Consider the following 24,527-nt stretch of genomic DNA (forward strand, 5'->3'; position numbering starts at 1 on the left):
CCTGGGAAAAAGACTATATACTTTCATCCTGTCTATGCCCCTCATGGTTTTATACACTTCAATAAGGTTACCCCTCATTCTCCTACATTCTAAGGAACAAAGTGCTATTCTGGCCAATCTCTCCCTAAACTCAGGTCTAATAGTCCTGGCAACATCCTCATAAATCATCTTTGCTCTCTTTCCAGTTTAGCTATGTCTTTTCTGTAACAGGGTAACAAACTGTATGTAATACTCCAATTTCAGCCTCACCAATGATTTATACAACTATAACATAACGTTCCAACTCCAAAACTCATGCCTCAACCGATGAAAGCCAGCATGCTAAATGCCTCCTTCACCACCCTGTCCACCTGTGACACTGTTTTCAATGAACTATGTACTTGTACTCCTAGCTCCCTCTATTCCACTACACTCCTCAAGACCCTACGATTTACTGTATAAGTCCTTTCCAAAGTGCAACATCTCACACTTCTCTGCATTGAAATGTATTTTCCAATCCTTAGCCCACTTTCCCATCTGATCAAGATCTCTCTAATTTTTGTTTATATTCCTTGCTATTGATGATATCTCCAAATTTTTTTCTCATTTGCAAACACACTCGTCATGCCTTGTACATCCACATCCAGATCTGTGGCACACCACTAGACCTAGACCTCCAGTCTGAGAAACAACCTTCGACCATCACCCTTTGACATAGTATGACACATTTGAAACAAAATCTTTTCATGATGTGGTTATACTCACCTTTTTTTTTTAACCTACCGTTGGCACAACACAATGCTTCATTGAGCCACATCAAAAGGATAGATTGCTGATAATTATGTTTCTCTCCAACTTAATTTGGGTAATGATAGGTTTGTTTCCCTAATGGTAATTAATGAATGGTTGGGTTTTTATGAACGTTCGGTCACTTTTCACTGACCGTCACTTTTCACTGACCATCACTTATAAATTTGTGTTTTGCTTGAAATATAATTCAAGTTCTCAGATCACCAATGAAATTATTAAATTATGTTCTTTGGCTTGTTAGTATAGCCATTAATTCAATATTTCACAACCACCGTATTGGCATACTTTCACTTGGTGACAATAGGAAGTAGGTTTCACAATGTAATCCTTTTTCTGACATTTCCAGCCTTCATTTATGCTCAAATTTAGCATTTTCACATTTCGTGTAATGGAATTTTGCATTTCAAAAGTTTTGGGATGAATTTTGATCCCTGAAGCAGTTTATTCAATCCATTCTCTAATTAGTCATTGAAAATACCACTGATATTGAAAAGAAACTTACTGGTATCTTAACTGTCTACAGTCTTACATTGCATGAATATGCTAACTTTTAATGCACAAGTTTAAAGTAACTTTCTTTCAAAGTCCTTTTCTGTGAAAAGTGATCAAAAGATTCTTAGAAAGTATGCTGCCAACTAATATCAAAGAGGTTGTCATGACATAACTGGGAAAGTATGCCATTGATCACGCTGTCCTGCTACACAAATCTTCACAAAATATATAAATATATAAGAATGCTAATGAGGCAACTTAAATGACTGATTTTCTTGACTGCTGTCCAGGACAAAAGCAAACAAGACTGGGTTTTCTTTAATATTAACAAAAATAACTCGCATTTGTAATGCACTGAACTCTAACTAGCAAGAGAGGGTTTCTAATTTATGCACCTGATGAAGGAGCAGCGCTCCAAAAGCTAGTGCTTCAAAATAAACCTGTTAGACTATAACCTGGTATTGTGTGTTTTTTTTTAAACTTTGTCCATCCCAGTCCAACGCTGGCACATCCAAGTCATAAACTATACTCCTTCAATTGCCAAACACGCACAATTACTCAGGGCAGATAAAAGACAAACAGTTGAACAAATGTAGTATTATGAAAAAAGTATATAGTTCAGGGTAAACAAAATTCTGAAGAATAATAGCCTAGCTAATGGGATGCAAAGTCCCTTATTTTCTCAGTCCTTTTGATTTTTGTAATGGTGAGATGTTGCTTGCATGGTTATAGTGTTCATTTGACTCAATAGTTGAGCAAGGTTTTTTTTGGATGAATTTTTTAAACTTTCTAGTGTTTTCTGTCTTCCCCACAGGAAGATAGAAAGGATGCTGTCTATTTTATTTTGTTCTTGGCACTTACAGCTTTGTAATACTCTGCAGCTTAACTCCATAGACTTTTGGTCTGTTCAGTCTCAACTTCTACCTTTTTTTTGGCTTCTGCGAAATACCATTCTGTGGCACGTGACAACAACATGGAACACTTGAATTTTTTTCAAGTCGCGAAGCTTTCTTTCTTTTTCCAATTAAAACCATCAAACAATTATTATAATTTATAGTTAACCCCCAAAATCATTAAATATGTGGTCGTGTACAATAGAAGTAATTTTCAGTCATTTTAATTTAAATTCAAGTCTCTAGTTCATGTTAAACATATTAGGTTACAAATTAGATTTCATCACATTATTTCCATAGTATACAATGGGGAGTTTTGACTGCTGTACGCTGATTCTCCACAGAAGCCTCTGCTGTGTTGAATATTCACTATGCTGTTTGAGGATTTTAAGTATTATTCTGAAAAGGTGTCTTTGAAATTTTTGAAACAAAGTTCAAATCATCCTGTACAACATGGTATGAACCACACTGAAAGGAGCACATTTTGAAGAATCAGGATTCTCTCTGACGAGTAACTTCGAAGAAGACTCAATCTCGGGATTGTTGAATTTTTCTAATGTAAAGCTGAGGTACTGACAGGAAATAATTTGTACAATTAATACAGGGAAATAAATACAACATAGGTCATAATCTTTATTTACGGGATTGCTACCTTGAAACACCTCAATGGATTGAGATAAATCATAAGACGTAGGAACAGAATTAAGCCAGTTAGCCCATCAAGTTTGTTCCACTATTCAGTGTAAGCATGGCTGCTCTGATAATCTTCTACTTCATTTTCCTGTTTTTTTTCCCCTCTAACCCTTGCTTTCCTTACTGAATAAAAATCGTCTGTCTTAGCATTGACTATATTAATGAAACAGGGTGGAGAAAGTGAGGACTGCAGATGCTGGACATCAGAGTTGCGAGTGTAGTACTGGAAAAGCACAGCAGGTCAGGCAGCATCTGAGGAGCAGGAGAATTGACGTTTCGGGCATAAGCCCTTCGTCAGGAAATCTAATGAAGAGCTTATGCCTGAAATATCGATTCTCCTGCTCCTTGGATGCTGCCTGATCGGCTGTGCTTTTCCAGCACCACACTCTCAACTATATTAATGAAATAGCCTTGACAGCCCTTTGCGGTTTAAAAAACAATTACAGAATCACTACGCTCAGAGATTTCTCTTCATCTGTCTTAAATTTGTGACCTGTTATTCTGAGATTATGCTCTCTGGTCCTAAACTTTCCTAAAAGGAAAATAACCTTTCCACATCGATATTGTCAAGTCTCGTAAGAATCTTTGTTTTAATAAGATTATCTCGCATTATTCTAAATTCCAATGAACACAGGCCCAACTACTCAATCTCTCATAAGATAGTCCTTCCGTACCTGGTAGCAGCCTAGTGAACCTTCTCTGGTCTACCCCAATGCCAGTATATCTATCTTCAAACTAAAAATCCAAAACTGTTCACCGTATTCCAGCTGTGGTTTAATGAGTGCCTTGTTTAGCTTTTGCAACACCCACCTCTCCTATTTTTATACTCCATTTGAAATAAGGATCAACTTACCATTTGCCTTCCCAATTAACTGCAGAACTTGGATATTAGTGTTTGTTGTGATTCCTGGAGAAGGACTCCTAAATCCCACTGGTCAATAGTTTCCTGCAGTCTTTCTCCATTTAAATAATATTCACTCTTTTTATTCTTTCTGCCAATGTGCATAATCTCACATATAACCTCACATTTTTCCACATTATATTCTATTTGCCAAGTTGTTGCCCATTCTCTTAACCTATCCATATCACTCTGCAGATTCTGTCATCCTCACCCCTTACCTTCCACTTCACGACCTCCCTCCACCCACTGTTTTTGTGTCATCCACAAACTTGGCTATTGTAAGTTCATTTTTCTCATCCAAGTCATTAATGTATATTGTAAATATTTGTGGCTCCCTCACTAATCCCTACAGAACTTGACTTGTATTAAGTTGCAATCCTGAACATGACTCCCTTATCCCAACTGTCTGTATTCTATTAGTTAGTCAACCCTTTGTCCAGTCTATTACACCACCTCCAACACTAAAGACTCCCACCAACACAGGAAATGACATCACCAACCCAAGGAAACCTAAATATGTAAATAGAAAGCGGGTCCTAACACCAGTGCTTCACTGATGATGTTACCTAGAATTGTAATGAAACATCTGAAAATGAACCTTCCAGCTCAGCGAGCAAGCTTACATCCAGAACTCTTACCTTATCCCTAATGTGTGGTATCTCAAAAAAATGCCTTCTGTGATCCAAGTATATTACATCCACAGCTTCCCCTTTTATCTATCCTGCTTGGTACCTTCTCAAAGAATTCTAGTAAATTTGGCAGGCATTACTTCCTCTTCAAGAAGCATGGTCTGCTTAAACATATTATGTAGTTTAAATGCTCTGCTTCATCTTTTATTATAGACTAACATTTTACTAATAACAGGTGGTTAAACTAATTGGCATATTAGTACCTTTCTTTTGTGTCTCCTTCCCTTTTTAATAAAGGTGTAACATTGGTAGTTTTCCAATCCCCTGGGACTTCTCCAGAATTTAAGGAATCCTGGAAGATCACTATCAATGTTTCCACTACCTCTGTAGCTACTACTTTTAATATCCTAGGGCACATCTCATCAGGTCCAAGAGACTTGTCTGTCTGTAGCCCCATTAGTTTCATTCATTCATTTTTTTCTAGCTATTATTATTTCCTCTCCTCCTTTTGCCCATTAATACATTCCAAAATGACTAACAATTAATGTCAACTTTGGTGAACACCAATGCACAGTATTTAATCAACTCCACTGCCATTCCCTAGTTCCCAATTATCATTTCCCCAGCCTCATTTCCTAAGGAGCTAGGGTTACGTCTGGCCTCTCTCCTTGTTTTTTTCTATATTTAAGGATGTTTTTGCTGCCAATCTTCTTATTACTCACAAGTTCACTCTTGAAGTTCATTTTTTTCTCTTGCTTTCTCATATATCTTTTCATTCTTGAAACATCTCAAAACTTCCATTTACCACTAATCTTTGCCACATTGTATGCTTTTCTTTCTTTCAATCTGGTACTATCCGTATATTCCCTGGTTGATCAAGATTGGCTTATCCCCTTCTCAAAATTCTTCTTCCTTATTGGAATACATTTTTGTTGAGTCATTAACTATTTTCTTAAATGTCTGCCATTATTCTTCAACTATAATTGCTGCTAAACACCTTTCTCAGTCCACTCCAGCTACCTCTGCCCTCATTCCTTTGTAATTACCCTTCTTTAAAATTTTACATAGTTGTTTCTAACCCAAGTTCCTCCCTCTCAATTTGAATGCTAGATTCTATCATGTTATGTTCATTCTCTCCTAAAGGATCTTTCACTCTAACAACATTCATTAAACCTGCCTCATTACACATCAGCAGATCCAAAAAAGCATGAGTCCTCATTGGAACCATAACACATTGTTCTAGAAAAATGTTCTAAACCCTCTGAGTTTAGAACTTGTGTGTTAATTGAACAACCTAATATTAAACAGGTCAATGACCAGCGTTAGTATGCAGGTCTTTATAATTGTTAAAACTAACTGAAAATAAAATAATTTTGTATTTGAAGCACCAATCTACATCTAACTCTTTCCACATGGTATGTGTTGAGGCATCTCTGTGAAAATAAATAGCAGTATCTTTGCCAATAAATCCACTGTTTTCTGAAATCAGTGGGCTGCAATCCTAAATGTTATGGGGTCAGCCAATCAAGCACTTCCTTGCCAGTTTTGTGAGGTGGGATGTTCGTTTTGGGAACAAAAGTTGATCAGATTTCCCTCAAGCCACTGTGCAAGAGAACTGAAGTAATTTTTATAAAAAGAAACCCTTCCTCTCTTGCAGGTTAATAAGTTCTTTTAACATGTTGGCCTCTGATGTTACCATTTGAACTGGAGAGATAGGAGCTCCCCAAGTTGACAGAGACTCTGCATGGAGGGCTACACCTGATGAATGCCCTTGGGGGAAAAAAACTACTCCTTTTACTTGGCTGACTAGAGGAACATAGAGTCAAAACGTGTGGCACTGGAAAAGCACAGCCAGTCAGGCAACATCCAAGAAGGAGGAGAGTTGACATTTTGAGCACAAGGCCTTCATCAGGAACATTCCTGATGAGCTTATGCTCAAAACATTGACTCTCCGGCTCCTCGGATACTGCCTGACCAGTTGTGCTTTTCCAGCGCCACACTTTTTGACTCTGATCTCCAGCATCTGCAGTCCTCACTTTCTCCAACCTGACTAGGGGAACATGATAACCCAGTGCTTCAAGTCCCTACTATTTTTCAACTGGTCTCAATCAGATTCACATCGCCTGTGGCAGTCTTGCCAAATCTGCCGTATTTTAGTCATAAGTGCAATACCATAGCATATTGTGGTGTTGATTACGCTTGGTCCTAGACTTCCGTAATATCCAGGCAATGAAATTTTCATAGCTAGGCTTTCCATCTCCCATCTTAATGCACATGAGGTACTTGGTGTGAGGACTTGGAGAATCTATTCTATGATAACATCTCAAATTTTGTTAGTCTGGAGAAAATATTTTGAACTGTCTATCTCCACAGAGGTGCGCTCAGATCTGGCATGGATTGTACAGCTTTCTGACTAATGAATTAAAAGTTTAATAAGGGTAGTACTTGGCAGAGCATTAAAGGAGAGAATTGCAAATACAATTTTCTCTTTCGCAATCTAGTATAATCCAATGATAAGATTAGTCTGTATCACCATGGCAAAGAAATAAATAGAACAATCTTTCCTATGTATTAGGACCAATGTCAAATATTAGAGTTTGAAAGGTGAAATCATTGTATATCAAACTAGTGCTTATCCATTTTTATTATGACATTCAATCCGATCATACTTAATTTTTTTGCTGAATTGTCAACTGCGTGACATTGTATATTGCAAGGTCACTACTCCAGATGGTGTCCTATGCTAGCTGTTTTATTACTCAATAACAAACTCAGCAGACTGTCCCTCCACTGTGTCATGCATATATGACATGTATGAGGCATTGTGATGAAGTTCTAAGAATTGTACCATTATTTGTGCAAATCCATGTGAACTATATAGGATTCTGAATTAAACTCAAAATTTGTCACAGAAGAAACTGCATTTCTATGTCCTCTGTGACTTTCCTGGTGTGACGGTGTTTGCCTCAGGATTAAAGCAATGTAAGAGCCAGTTTTAGTACATTCTTCAATATGTGAAGAAATTGTACATATCCAATAAACCAGAAAACCAAAACATCACCTCACCTGATACTTTAATGCAATAACAAAACGTTGTTGGATTGTTGGAATTAACAAAATGTTTTGGTCCATTAGAAAGGTATAGGCCAAGCTGTGTTTATAAACTATTATGATGGTGACAGGATGAATGTTCTGGTGATTTAAGCTGCATTATTCCATGAGTTGTATCATTAGAATAAGCATGTTGATTTAACCACCAAAATGGCTAATTGCTTTGCTTTTTTTATTGCTGTCCAGGACAAGACAGTGTTTGACTAGGCTTCTTTAATAGAAGTGGCAAAATTATTCAACTTCTAAGATATAATCCAGAATTAGGACTATATCATATTCTAACCCCAAAATTGACATATTCACACAACGGAAAGGACAACCAAACCCCTGCAGAGATGTTTTTTTTTTAAAAGATATAAAGAAAGCTATTGGCCAATGGTTTGGAAGCAATAATAAAATTTGAGGATTCTCATAGTCCACTAGGTTGCTTGATGATAAAATCAGATTGCTAACACCCTTGCTTGTTGGCAGATCTATTAAACAAGGCTTCAGTTTAGATGGAGATCAAGTTGGTTAGAAGTGTTTGGATAATAGACACAGTTCAGCTTTTCACTGTTTTGTAAGGTAATCAAAATATTCAGGTGAGGAAATTTATCATGTTTCTAAATACTTCAATGAATGAGTTTTGCAGTCCTGTTGTTGCTTTGGAACTTCTTTCCTCCTTGGACCCTCTAGATTTTTGGTAACACAACCTAAGTTCACAACATGTTGCTGAGCAACCATCAGCACAGGGACTTTTTAAACTTTCTTCCAGAGTCAGGTTTTCCAGTAAGTAAATGCACAACATCCCATCTCTAAGCCAAGCAAAACAGGAGATGGTTTTCTGACTTTCTGTAATCAGTAGATGGATCATAACCCACATTAAAATATTCCCAAGAAATCATATAGGTTCTTTGAAGCCCTTTGTTAAAAACCTCTGTAAATTCCAAAAGTGTCCAAGCAATTCAATATATTCCAGTTCTGTTCTTGGTATATAAATATAGATTTGTATTCCCAACAAAATGTAGAAACATGGGACGGTATTTTACGGGTGACCTGTAGATGGGAAAATGGACAGGCAGACATGTAAATTAGGCTGTACCATTGGTATCATATTGATCCTCACTGCTCCATTTAATTCTCGGGCTGAGGCCAAGCTGTCAGGTGAACCACACAGTCATTACACAATTAAGGTCCTTTAGTGGGCATTTAAGTGCTTCATCACATTATACCTACATCCAATAAATAGTCAACAGATGCGGGTTACAAGTAAACTGGAAGAAGTGCCTCCTTCATGGGACTCATATGGCAATCAGGGCCCACCCCTTTCCACAGTTTAACTTGATCACATTCAACCCTCAGCCTTCACTCAGGCACTCCAATCTGACCCCCGTGGCTGAGCAGCATTTGAGGGCATCCATATTTTGTCTTGTAAAGCTGAAAGTGGCCTCTGCTCCTATTGTGGTAATGCTGGCTTTCAATTAACTGGGATCTCTCTGAAGTGAGACTTTCTCCTGAAGATGGAGGGAAGTCCTGTTTCATACCAATTTTTTAAAACCCTTGCTTGAAAAATTAAAGTTGGTTCAGCCAGCCAAGCAGAGGCAGGGGGAAGCACGCCCTGAGGATATAATGCAGCTCATGCAAATCCTTATGTCCTGGTTAAATGCCTTCTAGAGCCCTGACACTCATTTGTCTGTAAATAGTTTACAAAGTGGAGAATAATTAGCTATGTTTCTCAGGCTAACCTACTGCCCTGAGGGCAAGAACAAAGGACTACTCAATAAATTATCAGCAGTTGTTATCCTGTAACATGACTCCTTGATTTCTCTCAATTTTATTTTTGGATTTGCAGACAAATACTGCCTTCTCTGTTCTGAACCTTCTGTCTATGCTCAATTTGCAGTTAGCTTGTAGCTCTTAGTATTTTAATTAATTATTTGATCATAATTAAGCCACGGACAAATAAACATTTGCCTATAATAGAAACTACTATGTGTATTGGGGCAAAAGCTACACCTCTGCGCCAAATGTTTAATCATTGCATTTTTTTCACCGTGAAATTTGTTTTTCTGCCATTCCGTTTTGTGTATTGATTTATATTTTACATCTGTATCAGATTATATTGTCATTGTAGAGTCTCAAAATTTATGTACAGGTGCCCAATTCCCACAAAAGCTAACAAGTAAAAAGTAACTCAGACGAGACAATTGAGAGAGATCTGCCACTCGTTTAGGACTTAATGAATATTAGATAGAGTCATAGAGATGTATAGCGTGGAAACAGACCCTTCAGATCAGCCCATCCATGCCAACCAGATATCCCAACCCAATCTAGTCCCACCTGCCAGCACCAGGCCCATATCCCTCCAAACCCTTCCTATTCATACACCCATCCAGATGCCTCTTAAATGTTGCAATTGTACCAGCCTCCACCACTTCATCTGGCAGCTCATTCCATACATGTAACACCCTCTGAAAACGTTGCCCCTTAAGTCTCTTTTATATCTTTCCCCTTTCACCCTAAAACTATGCCCTATAGTTCTGGAGTCCCCAATCCTTGGGAAAAGACTTAGTCTATTTATCCTATCCATGCCCCTCTTAATTTTGTAACCCTCTATAAGGTCACCTCCGACACTCCAGGGAAAACAGCCCCATCCTGTTCAGCCACTCCCTGTAGCTGAAATCCTCCAACCCTGGCAACATTCTTGTAAATCTTTTCTGAACCCTTTTAAGTTTCACAACATCTTTCCTATAGGAAGGAGGCCAGAATTGCACGCAATATTCCAACAGTGGCCTAACCAATTTCCTGTACAGCCGCAACATGACCTCCCAACTCCTGTGCTCAATACTCTGACCAATAAGCATAAGCATACCAAACGCCTTCTTCACTATCCTATCTACCTGCGAGTCCACTTTCAAGGAGCTATGAATCTGCACTCCGAGGTCTCTTTGTTCAGTAACATTTACTAGGACCTTACCATTAAGTATATAAGTCCTGCTAAGATTTGCTTTCCCAAAATGCAGCACCTTGTATTTATCTGAATTAAACTCCATCTGCCACTTCTCAGCCCATTGGCCCATCTGGTCCAGATCCTGTTTTAATCTGAGGTAACCGTCTTCGCTGTCCACTACACCTCCAACTTTGATATCCTCTGCAAACTTACTAACTGTACCTCTTTTGCTCACATCCAAATCATTTATGTAAATGACAAAAAGTAGAGGATCCAGCATCGATCCTTGTGGCACTCCACAGGTCACAGGCCTCCAGTCTGAAAAACTACCCTCCACCACCACCTTCTACCTTTTGAGCCAGTTCTGTATCCAAATGGCTAGTTCTCTTTGTATTCTGAGAGATCTAACTTTGCTAATCAACCTCCCATGGGGAACCTTGTTTGAACACCTTACTGAAGTCCATATAGATCACATCTACCACTTTGCCCTCATCAAACCTCTTTGTTACTTCCTCAAAAAACTCAATCAAGTTTGTGAGACAAGATTTCCCACGCACCAAAGCCATGTTGACTATCCCTAATCAGTCCTTGCCTTTCCAAATACATGTACATCCTGTCCCTCAGGATTCCTTCCAACAACTTGCCCACCACCGACGTCAGGCTCACCAGTCTATAGTTCCCTGGCTTGGCCTTACCACCCTTCTTAAACAGTGGTGTCACGTTAAACAACCTCCAGTCTTCCGGCACCTCACCTGTGACTATTGATTATACAAATATCTCAGCAAGAGGCCCAGCAATCACTTCTCTAGCTTCCCACAGAGTTCTCGGGTACACGTGATCAGATCCTGGGGATTTATCCACCTTTTATGTGTTTCAAGACATCCAGCACTTCCTCCTCTGTAATTTGGACATTTTGCAAGGTGTCACCATCTATTTCCCTACAGTCTATATCTTCCACATTCTTTTTCACAGTAAATACTGATGCAAAATACTTGTTTAGTATCTCCCCCATTTCTTTGGCTCCACACAAAGGCCACCTTGCTGACCGTTGAGGAGCCCTATTTTCTCCCTAGTTACCCTTTTGTCCTTAACGTATTTGTAAAAACCCTTTGGATTCTCCTTAATTCTATTTGCCAAAGCTATCTCATGTCCCTTTTTTGCCCTCCTGGTTTCCCTCTTAAGTATACTCCTACTGCCTTTATACTCTTCTAAGGATTCACTCGATCTATCCTCTCTATACCTGACATGTGCTTCCTTCTTTTTCTTTTCCTGTCATTATCCCCCAGCATTTATTATTCTCTATAATATCACTTTTGTTCAATAAGTTAATGGCTATTAATACTCAAAGGTACATTTTAGAAAGGTTCTTCTACATGGCTAAAAATAATCGCTTTAAGATTGTTGATGTCATATCTACCTTCTTTGAATTTTAAGGATTACATTAAATCCAACTGTGTGTGGATTGAGTGGCATCAGGGGTTAGCGTCTCCTTTGAACTCAGAATTTTTTATTTGGACCCCATTGTTGAGATTTAGCTTTCCTTCTCTCTGCCATTAATATGGTCATAATATCTCAAGTTTAAGCCATTTTGACCCAGCTTGCAAGTGAACAAGTTTCCATAGCACATAACAACAATCCTTGTTAATATCAATCACATTAATGAAGAAATGTCTTTTTGGTGCAGGTAAAGGGAAGTTCTTATGACTTTGGACTAATGTACATTACTTGTAACGAATAGTAGATGCATTTTTATCAATAATTATTTTTTGATTATGGATTTTTGTTTTAAACCATGACCCAGCATGCCAAAAATGAGTTTGTCAATACCCTTCAGCTTGACAACCATACAAAAGCTAATATGAAAGGACATAACAGCACCTGAAATCTCTTACGACTAATTCTTGTCTTGTACTACAGCAAGCATTGGAAACTAATCTTGCGAATTTGGTGAAGAGGAACACAGAGTTGGAGTCACAGATGGGGAGACTCATTCAAATCTGCCAACAGGTGGAGGTGAGTTCTTTCTTTATACTGGCAGCTTACTTAGCTGACCTCACTGAGGTACAAATTAGTGCAAATAAGTGATTTGTGGAATTTCACTGCAACATTCTATACAGCAGTATTGGAGATTGAAAACAATATTGTAGATTACTGACTCATGGTTTGTTTCCTTATTAGTTTAAAAGGTGCTAATTGTCATCTTGTAGAGAATAAAGACTTAACAGGAAGTCCTATATCTTCCTAAAGAAGAAAATTTATTGCTAACAAGTTGAGGTTTCTAAGAGACAGAATGAACCCCCTATACTTTTTTAAATAGAAAATGTTGTTTGAGTGAATTTATAGAAGGACTCTGTCGAATTCAGAGACTGCATGTCAATTTAAATGAAAATTGGAAGTTGATGTTGAAAAAAAATTGTTTTAAAAACATTATGAAATTCAGTAACTTATTAGCAATTTGCAAAGAAGCTGAATTTATCAGAAAAACAATTTTGAAATGTTGGTCTGCACAATACAGTTAGAAATCACAAATAAGCTCTAAACCGTTCTAAACAAATACTGTTTTATACTAACTAGCTGCTTCATAACTACTTCACAGAGAAAGCAAAAGAAACATGCTCTTTCATGATACGTCATTATAATGGTCGCTCAATAATAGAATTTCGTCTTTCTCCAATCTATAGCATTACCTAAGTAGTATTAAAACAATTATCCTTGGTTCCCTCATAATCCTGTCACATTTTTAGGTGTACTGTACTGTGGGCCATAGCCAAGTATGTAATTAAAATACTAACGCTGAGATATTATAACATCTAGTACAACCTGTGACTCGAAATTTCTTTATACTTAGCATTTTTAAAAACTTCTACCTGGCTTTGAGTATTGTTGTCACTTAATGCCTATTTCAAATTGTCCTTGAATTGTGAGACTTGCTAGGCTATTTCAGAGGACTATTGAGAGTCCACCACATTGCAACTCATAGTCACACATCAGGTAAAGACTGCAGATTTCCTTCCCTAAAATACATTAGTGAACCAAATGGATTTTTACAACAATCTAGTAGTTCAGTAATACTAATGAGACAAGTATTTCTAGATTTATTAATTAATTTAATTAACATTCTTTCCAGTTGCCATGTGAAAATTGACCACCTGACTGTAAAGTATTATTCCAGCTTCTGAATTAGCAGTCCAGTGACATTGCCATGATGTTACCATTTCCCCTTAACTTGCCTAAATCTAGAGTGCACCATTTAATGAAGTTTGCTTCATTTAGATGTACACTAAACATACCAAACAGAAGAATGATTTTTCCAAATCATCTTTGCATAATTATGCTTTGAGGTTTGTCAGCTTGGCTCGATTGAGAACATTCAGAGTTCTGTGTTGAAATTTGTGTTTTCTGAATTGTACTCCAGGACTTCAGCTCATAACCAGGCAACAACATAATACACTGTACTGACAATTACTGAATGAGCGTTTACCTTTTTTATCCTTATTCCAGCACCCTATCTGCTGTCCCAGTAATTCATACAAACATTGAAGGTGCATTGGCACTCTTTGCAAATGATTATGACTATCTCCTATTTTTTTCCCTTGCATTCAAAGACAGATTGTTTGTTTATCATTTCATTGTACTTATGGAATCTTGTGTGAAAGATGACTGTCACATTTGCTTATATAACAGCTCACTACAAAATAATTTACTGAATAAAAATTGTTTTAGTAACTTGCAATGTAAAATACTATGTAAAAGCTTTGATTATTTTCTTATTGATTGCAAATGGTTTATCAATAAAGAGCTCATGATTAATTGTAACTCCTCCCCCTTACAACTATATCAACATTTGATATATTATGTACAGTATAATTCTCACTTTAGAGGACTCTGTCTAAATTGAAGGTATATACACTTGCTATTTATAGACATCACTTCCAAATTCTCACTCTGACGCTATCTTTATCAAAATCATTTGCGCTGCTTTATAGAGGTAAACTTAATTACACAGCCAACACATGATCATGACTGTCAGCAGCAATCCTAAACACACTGTCTATAACTTTGAATGTTTATGGAGGTTACTCACTTAGTGTTTAAACACTGGACACAGAACCTTCCTTGGCTTCTCTACAAGACACCGAGCTCTTCCTTCCTTTACAGACCACTTGCCATCAACAGTCTAATTAGAGAAAGGTTTTTCTGTCTTTCTCAGCTGAATGCAGTGCAGCTTCTGATTCTTAAAATATAATAATAATTCCAGTTGGTAGTTTGGTGTCTCCAAAAGCACAAAGAGCACATACAACTAAATGATAAAATGTAGTGCAGTCTCACCAAGGCCTAAAACCCATTCTCATCACTTGCTGACAGAATCATGGTTGTGAGATACATAGACTAGGATGTGTTTGGAGTTCAGTTCTGGTGTTTTATAATCAGTACCTTAGGTATCATTCCATGTAAAATCATCGGGCTATATAAATATTGATGTGTAACCCCTGATCCATTTACATTTCAGTAATTCTCCAAAAAAAGATGCCTGAAGTGATGAATTTGTGTGCAAAATCTTGGATTGAGTTGAGTGAGACTAAGTGATCAAAGTATGATCTCCCCCTACTGGCTGAGAATACTTGAAGAACAGTGCAAGGTCCGCTTCGCAATTAGTCCTTACTACATAAAAATCAGAAAATGTTCACACATTTCAAGGAAACTTTACCCTTTACCTGATCCAAACTATATATGATCAAGATTTTTTCTACATCACACTTTGTAATGATATAGAAACATAGAAATGAGCCAGACCCAACTACCCAATAGTAATTCATCTGGTCAGTCCCAAAGCTCAAATGTCATGTTCTTGTCTGTCTTATACATCCGAATCATTTTGTACATTTCTTGATTTCTTGCCATATATATACACACCAAATACCACCTTTATCACTGAATAAAAATCAATAGTCAAAATCAGCCATACCCTAGGTATGTCATTGTCAATAAAAATTAATCTGATTTTTCTTATTCCCAGAACAAAAATCATTAGACATTTCCTTCTGCGAAAGAACTATCTCTTCAAAAACACAGAACATTTGACAAGCAATGCACAAACCAAACCTTGAAAAGAATAACAAAGATGAGCAGCTCTTTGGAGTTTCCAGAACAGACCAATGAGGCTACTGATATTTTTCTTAAACCGCTATAAATATTTCTGCCAGTTATTGCACCTGGAAACAGTTCATAAGATAAATCGACTGTTCACATTTATAGCTGGCTGTTGATGTTTTATAAGACAAAGACATTGGTACATTTGTTTTGATGATCACTGAGCAGCTTGTGATCTTTTTAATTCAGTCCTTCCAAAAGTGTGAATGGACCTCCTTAACGACCAAACCTTTGTGACTTTCATGGTTTTGATAAAGAAAAACAGTTGCTTCTCTAGTTTCATTGTGTGCACATTTAGAAGTATTTACCTGGACATTAAAATTAAACGTTCTGTTGCTAGATAACCCTCAAAACCCGTGACCTGTTATTTGTAGGTTTATTTCTCTGTCCTTGGACCTCAGTAGTTAACGATGCTTTAGCAAAGCTGCATGATCTATCTCCATACTTCACCCTCTCAAAAGAGGTACATCTGCGGTTGCTGAGGTCTGTCCAGTTGTTTCAGCCTCTGGTATTTCTTCTGGTCATACACAGCTTCAACTGAGACTCTGAGCAAGCAATTCTCAGTTAGCCTATTCAGAGGATTTGATGCTTTGATTTTGTCTTTCTACAGTCACAGATCGCGATATAAATTCTGTGAAATCAATTAACTATCACCATTCTGTAAAAAGGATGCACAAGTCATATCCCCTTGACAAACAAAAGGATTATCTTTTAAAGACATTTTCATTCTCTTGACTGTTAAGAAACATTAAGTGCTATAATTGGGGTTTTGGTTTGAAGAATGGCTAAAGGAAAAAGTTTGGACATCCCAAAAGCCCAATAAATACTAACTTATCTATTTTTTCTGTTATCTCACTTCCTCTTTGCAAAAGTCAAATGTGCAAGCTGAAGTAATTTCTAGAACAGTAACGGTTTCTGGTAACCTATGAACTCCGATGGGGATTTTGCTAGGATGTTCAATTTAAAGAGAACACCATCGCCAATTCTGAGCCAAATGGGACACAGCACAATTCTGGCAAGGACTGTAAAACAGTTACCAGGACTGAAACTCTAGTTTTCTTCTCCTCCCTGATCCTTAACATAATACAGGAAGTTGCTCATTAATGGGTGAGGAGCAAATGTTGATACATTTTGAAATGTATTATTCTATCACCATACAGTATTTAGAAGATTGGAGGCTGCCTCCAATCCTCAGCTGAATCTGGTGGTGATTGAATTTTCTGCTTTAATCACAAGCTCTGGTGATGTTTCCCAAATTGCTAATTCAAAAAATTCTCCACCATCCCCATCCCTTGATTCTATCCTCTATAACACATTCTCTGTGAAGTACCTTTATTATGTAAAAGTTGTTTTATAAATGCAAGATACCAGCAATTTAATCAGACTATTTGCTCAACTGCAATAAAAACTTAGTTATGAGATTATTGCATACACTTTTTATCTCAAATGTTGATTTCAAATTCAGTTTATATAGATGGACAGAGAGTCTCTTCTGAATTTCTCCAGGAAAGATTCTGTATTCTTATGATAACAGGTCATCAACCTGATAGTAATTCTGTTCTACAGATGCTGCCTGACACATTGCGGATTTTCAGTATTTTCTGTTTGTCTTTCAGAGTTCCAATGTCTGGACTGTTTGATTCTTATGTTGGGATTGTACTTGCAATGGATTTGAACTCACCCATCCAGTTGTCATTATGCAAAATCATGCAGCAGAAAACTAGTCTTATTTGTAGTGTAAAATTACTCAAGCTTACTCAGGATAAAGGATGGAAGCAGTTAAAGATTGAAGTGTCACACTAGTGTGGGAAACAGACTTAACAGAAGATGGGGCTACCCCAGGTTGAGTTTTTAAACTGCATCTGTGCAATACCTGAACAAACAGTACTTTTGTCGTCGTGTATTTGCTGGAATAAAGGCAAGCATAGCTATCAGCAGTGTTTTTTTTCATTCTGTTAGATGTCAACTTACTCACCAACCCACTTGCCAAGATCATGTGTCAGTCAGCTCAGTAAGTTTCTCTATTTACCATAGGCCTTGACAGTAGTGTTCCAGCTCACTAGAAGTTGCCAACTTGTGGATTCTAGAATTAGAACTAGGTTTATTGTTATGTGTATCAACGTTACAAAAGAACAGGAGTACAGTAAACAGTGTAGTGTTCCCAACACATGGTGCCATCTTAGGTACAAAGTACCTCGGTACAAATCTTGGTTACAAAAAATAGAGAAAGTAAAGAAAAAATTACACTACATTACAGTTATAGATAAGTTAGGAAAATAAGAAATAAAGTTAAAAAGATAGATGCCATTGGGCAAAGCCTACGCTTCAGTCAATCCAACAATTAGAAAGTAGTTCCACTAATTTTGTCTCTTGGGGTGGAGATCTTTGAGAGTGGATGATCAATGAGATTGGAGGTGGGGTGGTGACTTCCAGAGACCATCCCCTTGTCTCCTTTCTGGTCCAGCTATTGCTACCAGCTTGGGGCAGTTGGAGACCTCCAGACCTGAACTTGGCCAGCAGATTGCCTCGGCTATCGAAATAGGAAAGCAGGCACTTTCTCTCCTGCTGGGATGTGAGAATCGGTGATCCCACCTAATCCAGAGTCAGCTTCACAAATTATTTTCCATCCTTAGCATCAGTATCACCCCCTCCAAGAAAGGGAAATTTGTACCCTGCTTCCAGTTATAATTTTTGAAAATATTTATTTGAGTTTGAGTGTCCTTCAGACTTGAGGCCCTCAGAAAGATGATAATGATCTTTCTTCTTGAATCTCTGCCGTTTGTGTCATGGAAGTGCTCCCATTAAGCAATTAGACTGGAAATTCCAGGTTGTTGATCTAACAATGAAGAGACCGCAATTATATATCCACAACAGGAGAGTATGCGTATTGGAAGGAAAGTTGACGATGGTGTTGCGATGCAACTACTGTCTTTGTTCATTTGTTTGCAGGGTTTACTGGTTTGGGAGGTGCAATCAATGAAGCCATGCTGAGTTGCTGCATTTCAGCCTATACATGACACACAACATGTATATGTCGCCACAGCATGCCAGTTGCTGAATGAGTGGGTACCTTATGCCAGTGGATATGAGCTGCCATTTCTTTGCCTCATTGCATTGCCTCAAGTAATGTTGATATGGAGGTGCTGGCATTGGACTGGAGTGGACAAAGTTAAAAAAACACCAGATTATCGTCCAACAGGTTTATTTGGAAGTACAAGCTTTTGGAGCATTGCTCCTTCAGGTAGCTAGTGGGGCAGGATCATAGGACACAGAATTTATAGTAAAAGATCAAAGTGTCTTCCAACTGATGCAATGTATTGAACAAACCTCGATCATTGTTAAATCTTTAATCACTCAAAGGGGTTGCAGGTTTCGATTCATTAATTTGTAAATCCCAGAACTACTTTCAAGTAACAGGCCCGAGATAATGTAAGGTCTTATTTTAAGAAAAGTGACATCTCAGCTCAGACAAAGCATTAAAGGTGTGAGGTTGGAGTCCAAGGGTGTGATGCTGGAAAAGCACAGCCGGTCAGGCGGCAACCAAGGAACAGCAGTGTCGACATTTCAGGCCTAAGCCCTTCATCAGGAATGAACTTGTGGGCCAAGGGGGTTGAGAGATAAATGGGAGGTGGATGGGGCTGGGGGAAGGTAGCTGGGAATGCAATAGGCAGATGAAGGTGGGGGATGAAAGTGATAGGTTAGATAGGTGGAAAGGAAGATGGACAGGAAGGACAGTGCAAGAGGGTGGTGCTGAGTTGGAAGGTTGGGACTGGGATACAGTGGAGGGAGGGGAAATGGGGAAACTGGTGAAATCTACATTGATCCCGTGTCAGTCAGTTCAGTGAGTTTCTCTATTTACCACAGGCCTTGACAGTGGTGTTCCAGCTCACTATAAGTTGCCAACTTGTGGATTTTAAAATTAGTTGGAGGGTCCCAAGGCAGAAGATGAGGCGTTGTTCCTTTAGGTGTCGAGGGGTTAGGGTCTGGCGATGGAGGTGGCCCAGGACCTGCATGTCCTTGGCAGAGTGGAAGGAGGATTTAGTGTTCAGCCACTGCGTGATGGGATTGGTTGGTGCAGGTGTCCCAGACATGTTCTTTGAAACGATCCTCAAATTGGCGTCCTGTCTCCCCAATGTAGAGGAGACAATATTGGGCGCAACACATGCAGTAGATGATGTGGGTGGAAGTACAGATAAATTTCTATCAGCTGTGGAAGGATCCTTTGTGGCCTTGGACAGAGATAACATGGGAGGTGTGAGTGCAGGTTTTGCACTACTTGTGATGGCAGGAGAAGGTGCCGGGAGGGGAGGGAGGGTTGGTGGGGGGGGGGCGTGGAACTGATAAGGGAGTCGCGGAGGAAATGCTCTCTCTGAAGTGCAGATAGGGTTGGGAAGGGAAAGATATCTTTGGGGTCTGTTTGTAGATGGCAGAAATGGTGGAGGTTGATGGTGTGGAAGGTGAGGACCATGGGAGTTCTGATCTTGTTGCAGTTGGAGGAGTGGGGTTCAAGGGTGGAGGTGCAGAAAGTGGATGAGATGCACTGGAAGGCATTGTCGACCACATGAGAAGGGAATTTGTGGTCTTTGAAGAAGGAAGCCACCTGGGATGTTCTATGATGGAATTGGCCCTCCTGGGAGCAAATACAATGGAGGCAGAGGAATTGGGAATAAGGAAAAGCATTTTTACAGGAGGCAGAGTGGGAAAAGGTGTGGTCCAGGTAGCTGTAGGAATCTGAGAGGTTAGTCTGTCTATATTCCAACCTTGAGTCGGACTGGTTATATTTCCAAAGTAGGAATTGATAAAATGTCACATGGACTGACTGCTTACAGACTGTGCTTGTTGAACAAGATCAAATTTATCTGCAAATGTGAATTCACCCCATAGACTTATGTGCAGATTTGTATTTTGCAGATACATTCTATTTTGTTTAAAAAGCACACAGTCTGTAGGCAGTCAGTCCATGTGACATTTTATCAATTCCTACTTTGGAAATAGAAACAGTCTGACTCAAAGTTGGGATACAGACAGACTCTAACCCCACACCTTTAATGCATTGTCTGAGCTGAGTTGTCACCGTTGTTATAAAACCTTAAGTTACCTCGGGACTGTGACGTGAGAGAAGTTCTGGGATTTACATGTTAATGAATTGAAACCTGTAACCCCATTCTAAGTGATTAAAGACTTAACAGCAATCAATACATCGCATTAGCTGTATGACACTTTGATTTTTTACTATAAATTCTGTGTCCTATGATCCTGCCCCAATAGCTACCTGATGAAGGTGCAGCACTCTGAAAGCTTGTACTTCCAAATAAACTTGTTGGACTATAACCTGATGTTGTGTGATTTTTAACTCAAGTAATGTTGAGCTCCTTGAGTGTTATTGGAGCTGAATCCTATCCACACTCGAGGGAAAGCAGTATTATTCAAACTCCATGCAAGCATTAACATCATTAGTGAATGTAGACAAAGCAAAGAAGTTATCAATACACAAATATATTTGTACTAAAACTGGAAAAAGCAGCTTGAGAGTCAGTGGTCTTGAAAAGAATAGATGACTGTTCCATTGATTGTATTTACTAACAGGTAAACACTGCAATACAAGAGAACAAACTAAAAGAGGAATGTGATGAGCTGATGGACATTATTAGGCAAAGGAAGCAGATCATTGCTGTGAAAATCAAAGAGGGAAAGGTAGGTGTTTCCATTAAGCTTTGTTTTTAAATACAGTCAAGCAAAATCCAGGCTGTTGTAATCAATCTCCTTTCTGTGGTTCACAGCGAAACACTGTAAGCTCAATGTATTAACAACTAGCTCGATTAATGAACTCAACCAGAAAATTGACGCTTTCTGCTTTAATGCTTATCTTTCAAATCCTCTAAAGAACTGCTGAAAATCATGCTCTTTAATACGTGATAAGTATACCTCACAAATAAGACTTGTTATGTCTTAACTTATTTTGAAGAAAATGGGCAGAATTCAGTGTAACTGTTGCAAGTCTAGTCTATCAGTTACAGAACCCATAAAGAACTTGTGTTACTTCTGAAAGTAGGATCTGACTGAATGAAGTGCCTGTCAGGCATGTGATAGGCTACCCCCAGGATCGAAGACCGAGGTTAGAATTCCTACCCATTGAGGCTACAGCCAATCAAAGGCTGGAAGCCTCCATTGCCAATTGTACTGCTAGCCTGTAGTCATGGCCGTATGGTTAAGGCGATGGATTAGAAATCCATTGGGGTTTCCCCACGTACGTTTGAATCCTGCTGACTACGTTATGAATGACTTCCTGCTGGACAGATTTTCGCTCAAAGTTCAAGAAGCCTACTTTGCAAACCAGGCCGGTAATTTGATTAGACTTGGGAAACTCTAGTTCTTCATCAGAAATGTACCAATTGTACTGCTACCTTTACCAATCCAGTGGCTTCACCAGAAATCATTGGTGTTACCTGGACTCGGATGAATTTAGGGGCGGGGCTGGGTGTTAGAGATTGCAGAAGAAAGTGTTAGAAAGCAAGGGCATGGGTTGGCTTTCTGTGGTTATTCCTCCCAGCTTCAAATTCCACTGGAGGCTTTCACAAGGTATTGGAAAGCTGCAACTCTCTTGTTTACTGTTAAAGGCACCACTAAATTGCATTGGTCTTAGGGATGATTGGTGTCAGTTAACTCAATAATGAGCCTAATTGACATCACACCGTGAGTGAATGAGTTTCACTTGTGGGTCCTTTCTGACTTCTAACTTAGTCATTTCTTGCCACTGGTCAACTGATATATGGCTTCTTTGATTATGTGGGCCCAGACATCACATTTCTACATGTTGGCCTGCATTAAATCCAACCTTGTCTATTCTTGGAAATAACACCTAGAATATGAGCAACGTGAAAGTCCCCTTACCAATGGAAAGAATACTCAGGGAAGAGTCCAGAGAAAGTTCATTAGGTTGATTCTGGATATAGAGAGATTTTCTTATGCAAAGAATTCAAGTAGGTTGGGTTTGTGCTCATTGGAGTTTGCAGAATGCGAGAAAACAGTTATTGAAACATATAAGATTCTTTGAAGGTGGGGGGGGGGTCATGGAAGTGGAGTTATGAATTACCAGATCAACATGCTGTCATTCAATTGTAGAGAAGACACGGTGTGAAAAATGGTCTGCTTCTGTTTTTGTCATACAGTTTTATTGTCAATTGTACATATTTAAATCCCTTAAACAAGACATTCTGACTTAACTATTACAACTATTTTGTAGAATAGGCTTTATCAAGTATTGTTTGTAGCTAATGAATCTTTCCATACTGGACCTTAGTCATGGTTGACATCATTACTAGCATGTACTGTACTTATTTACAGAAATCCTGTTCCCATCAGAAAAATGTAGGCTTTTTGGTAGAAAGTATTTGTTTTCAAAGCTTAATAAAATCCATCAACTGCTCAAATTTATTTTTGAAGTAGACCAATCAAGCAAGCTCCCTATCTCAATGTATTAGTTGAGAAATCTGCCAGTGAGATTCTACTAATATCTGCCAAAAGTATTAGAAGTTCACCGGTTCAATACACATTTGAATTCCTACAGCTACACTAATTATAAGTTGATCTTATTGGTAACCTCCTGCATAAAGCCATAGCCAACTAGAAGCCATGAGATAAGGCACATTAAAACTATCCCGTATGATAATATCAATTCTGATCAAATCATCACTAAATGAATATCACACAATCTCACGAAAGGGCCTAATCCACCAATTTTGGCTGTGTGCAATGACCTACCACAAATTATCCTGAAAGGGGAAGGTGTCTTGAATTTGAACAACAGATGATGCTAGCCATCTTGTGCTGCTTCTTTGCAGTGAACCTATGAGTGGATTTCTTCACGATCAGGATAGTTCTGTCAAGCCAAAAAGATGTTTTGCCTACTGCATAATGTGATATTTGTCAGATATGTAGGCCATGTGTCCCAATGACAGGTGATTATATCAAATAACATGGCACTCCATGAGTAGAGCGCTGATCTTTCTCGATCGGCCCATGCTTGCAGAGCATAAAATTATATTTTTACAATTTGATATGATTCAGCCGTTATGCCCCTGGTCAAGTTGTTACTGCACTGGCATCTACCTGACAATGTGGAAAACTGCTCAGGTATGTGTTGGATTTATCTTCTCTTTTGTATACAATGTGACCAATTATTGCCCCATCAATCCACTTTCGATCATCAGTAAAGAGACGGAAAAGGTTGTCAACAGTGCTATTATTGCTCAACAATAATCTACTCACTCACTGTGCTCAGTTTCCACTAGGATCACTCAGTTCCTGATCTCATTTCAGCCTTGGTTCAAATCTGGACAAAAGGGGTGAATTCCAGAGATGAGATACAAGTGACTGCTCTTGATATCAAAACCGCATTTTCCTGAGTGTGACATCAAATGCCAAATAAAACTAGAGCTAATGATAATTGGGGTAAAAATCTCCTCTCATTGGAGTCATAACTTGCTAAAAGGAATATTTTTGTTGTTGTTAGAGGTCCATCATCCCAACTCCAGGACATCTCTGCAGGATTTCCTCAGGCCCAACCATCTTTCAGCTGCTTCGTTCATTTCCTTCCCTTCATCATAAAGTCAGAAGTGGGGATGTTCAATGTGCAAATTTCACAATGTTCAGCACCATTCATGGCTCCTCAGATGCTGAAGCAGTCTGTGTCCAAATGCAGAAAATCCTAGACGATACCCAGGTGTGGGTTGATGGTTGGCAGGCATTGACCATCTCCACTGAAAGAATCTAACTATAGTCCTTTAACATTCAATGGAATTGCCATCATTGAATACCCTACTATCACAGTCTTGGGATTACCATTGACCAGAAACTGAACTGGACTAGCCATTTAGATGCAGTGACTACAAAAGAAAGTCAGAGGCTAGGAATTCTGCAACAAATAACTAGTCTCCTAA

At 38.6% G+C, this 24,527-nt stretch overlaps 1 protein-coding gene across 5 annotated transcripts in view; it reads left to right on the forward strand.

The window, feature by feature from the left end:
* Positions 1–24,527, forward strand: part of LOC122557236 (putative E3 ubiquitin-protein ligase MID2) — a 401,669-nt gene that overhangs the window by 339,829 nt on the left and 37,313 nt on the right. For all 5 annotated transcript variants that reach the window (XM_087992043.1, XM_043704700.2, XM_043704699.2 and 2 more), the window contains exons 3-4: positions 12,355–12,450; positions 21,175–21,282. In XM_087992043.1, the coding sequence (XP_087848169.1) occupies positions 12,355–12,450; positions 21,175–21,282 (204 nt within the window). The remainder of the gene's footprint in view (positions 1–12,354; positions 12,451–21,174; positions 21,283–24,527) is intronic.

This window comes from Chiloscyllium plagiosum, unplaced genomic scaffold, assembly GCF_037043375.1.
Source record: "Chiloscyllium plagiosum isolate Xiang-an unplaced genomic scaffold, Cpla_swu_hap1 HiC_scaffold_11, whole genome shotgun sequence".
Taxonomy (NCBI): Eukaryota; Metazoa; Chordata; class Chondrichthyes; order Orectolobiformes; family Hemiscylliidae; genus Chiloscyllium; species Chiloscyllium plagiosum.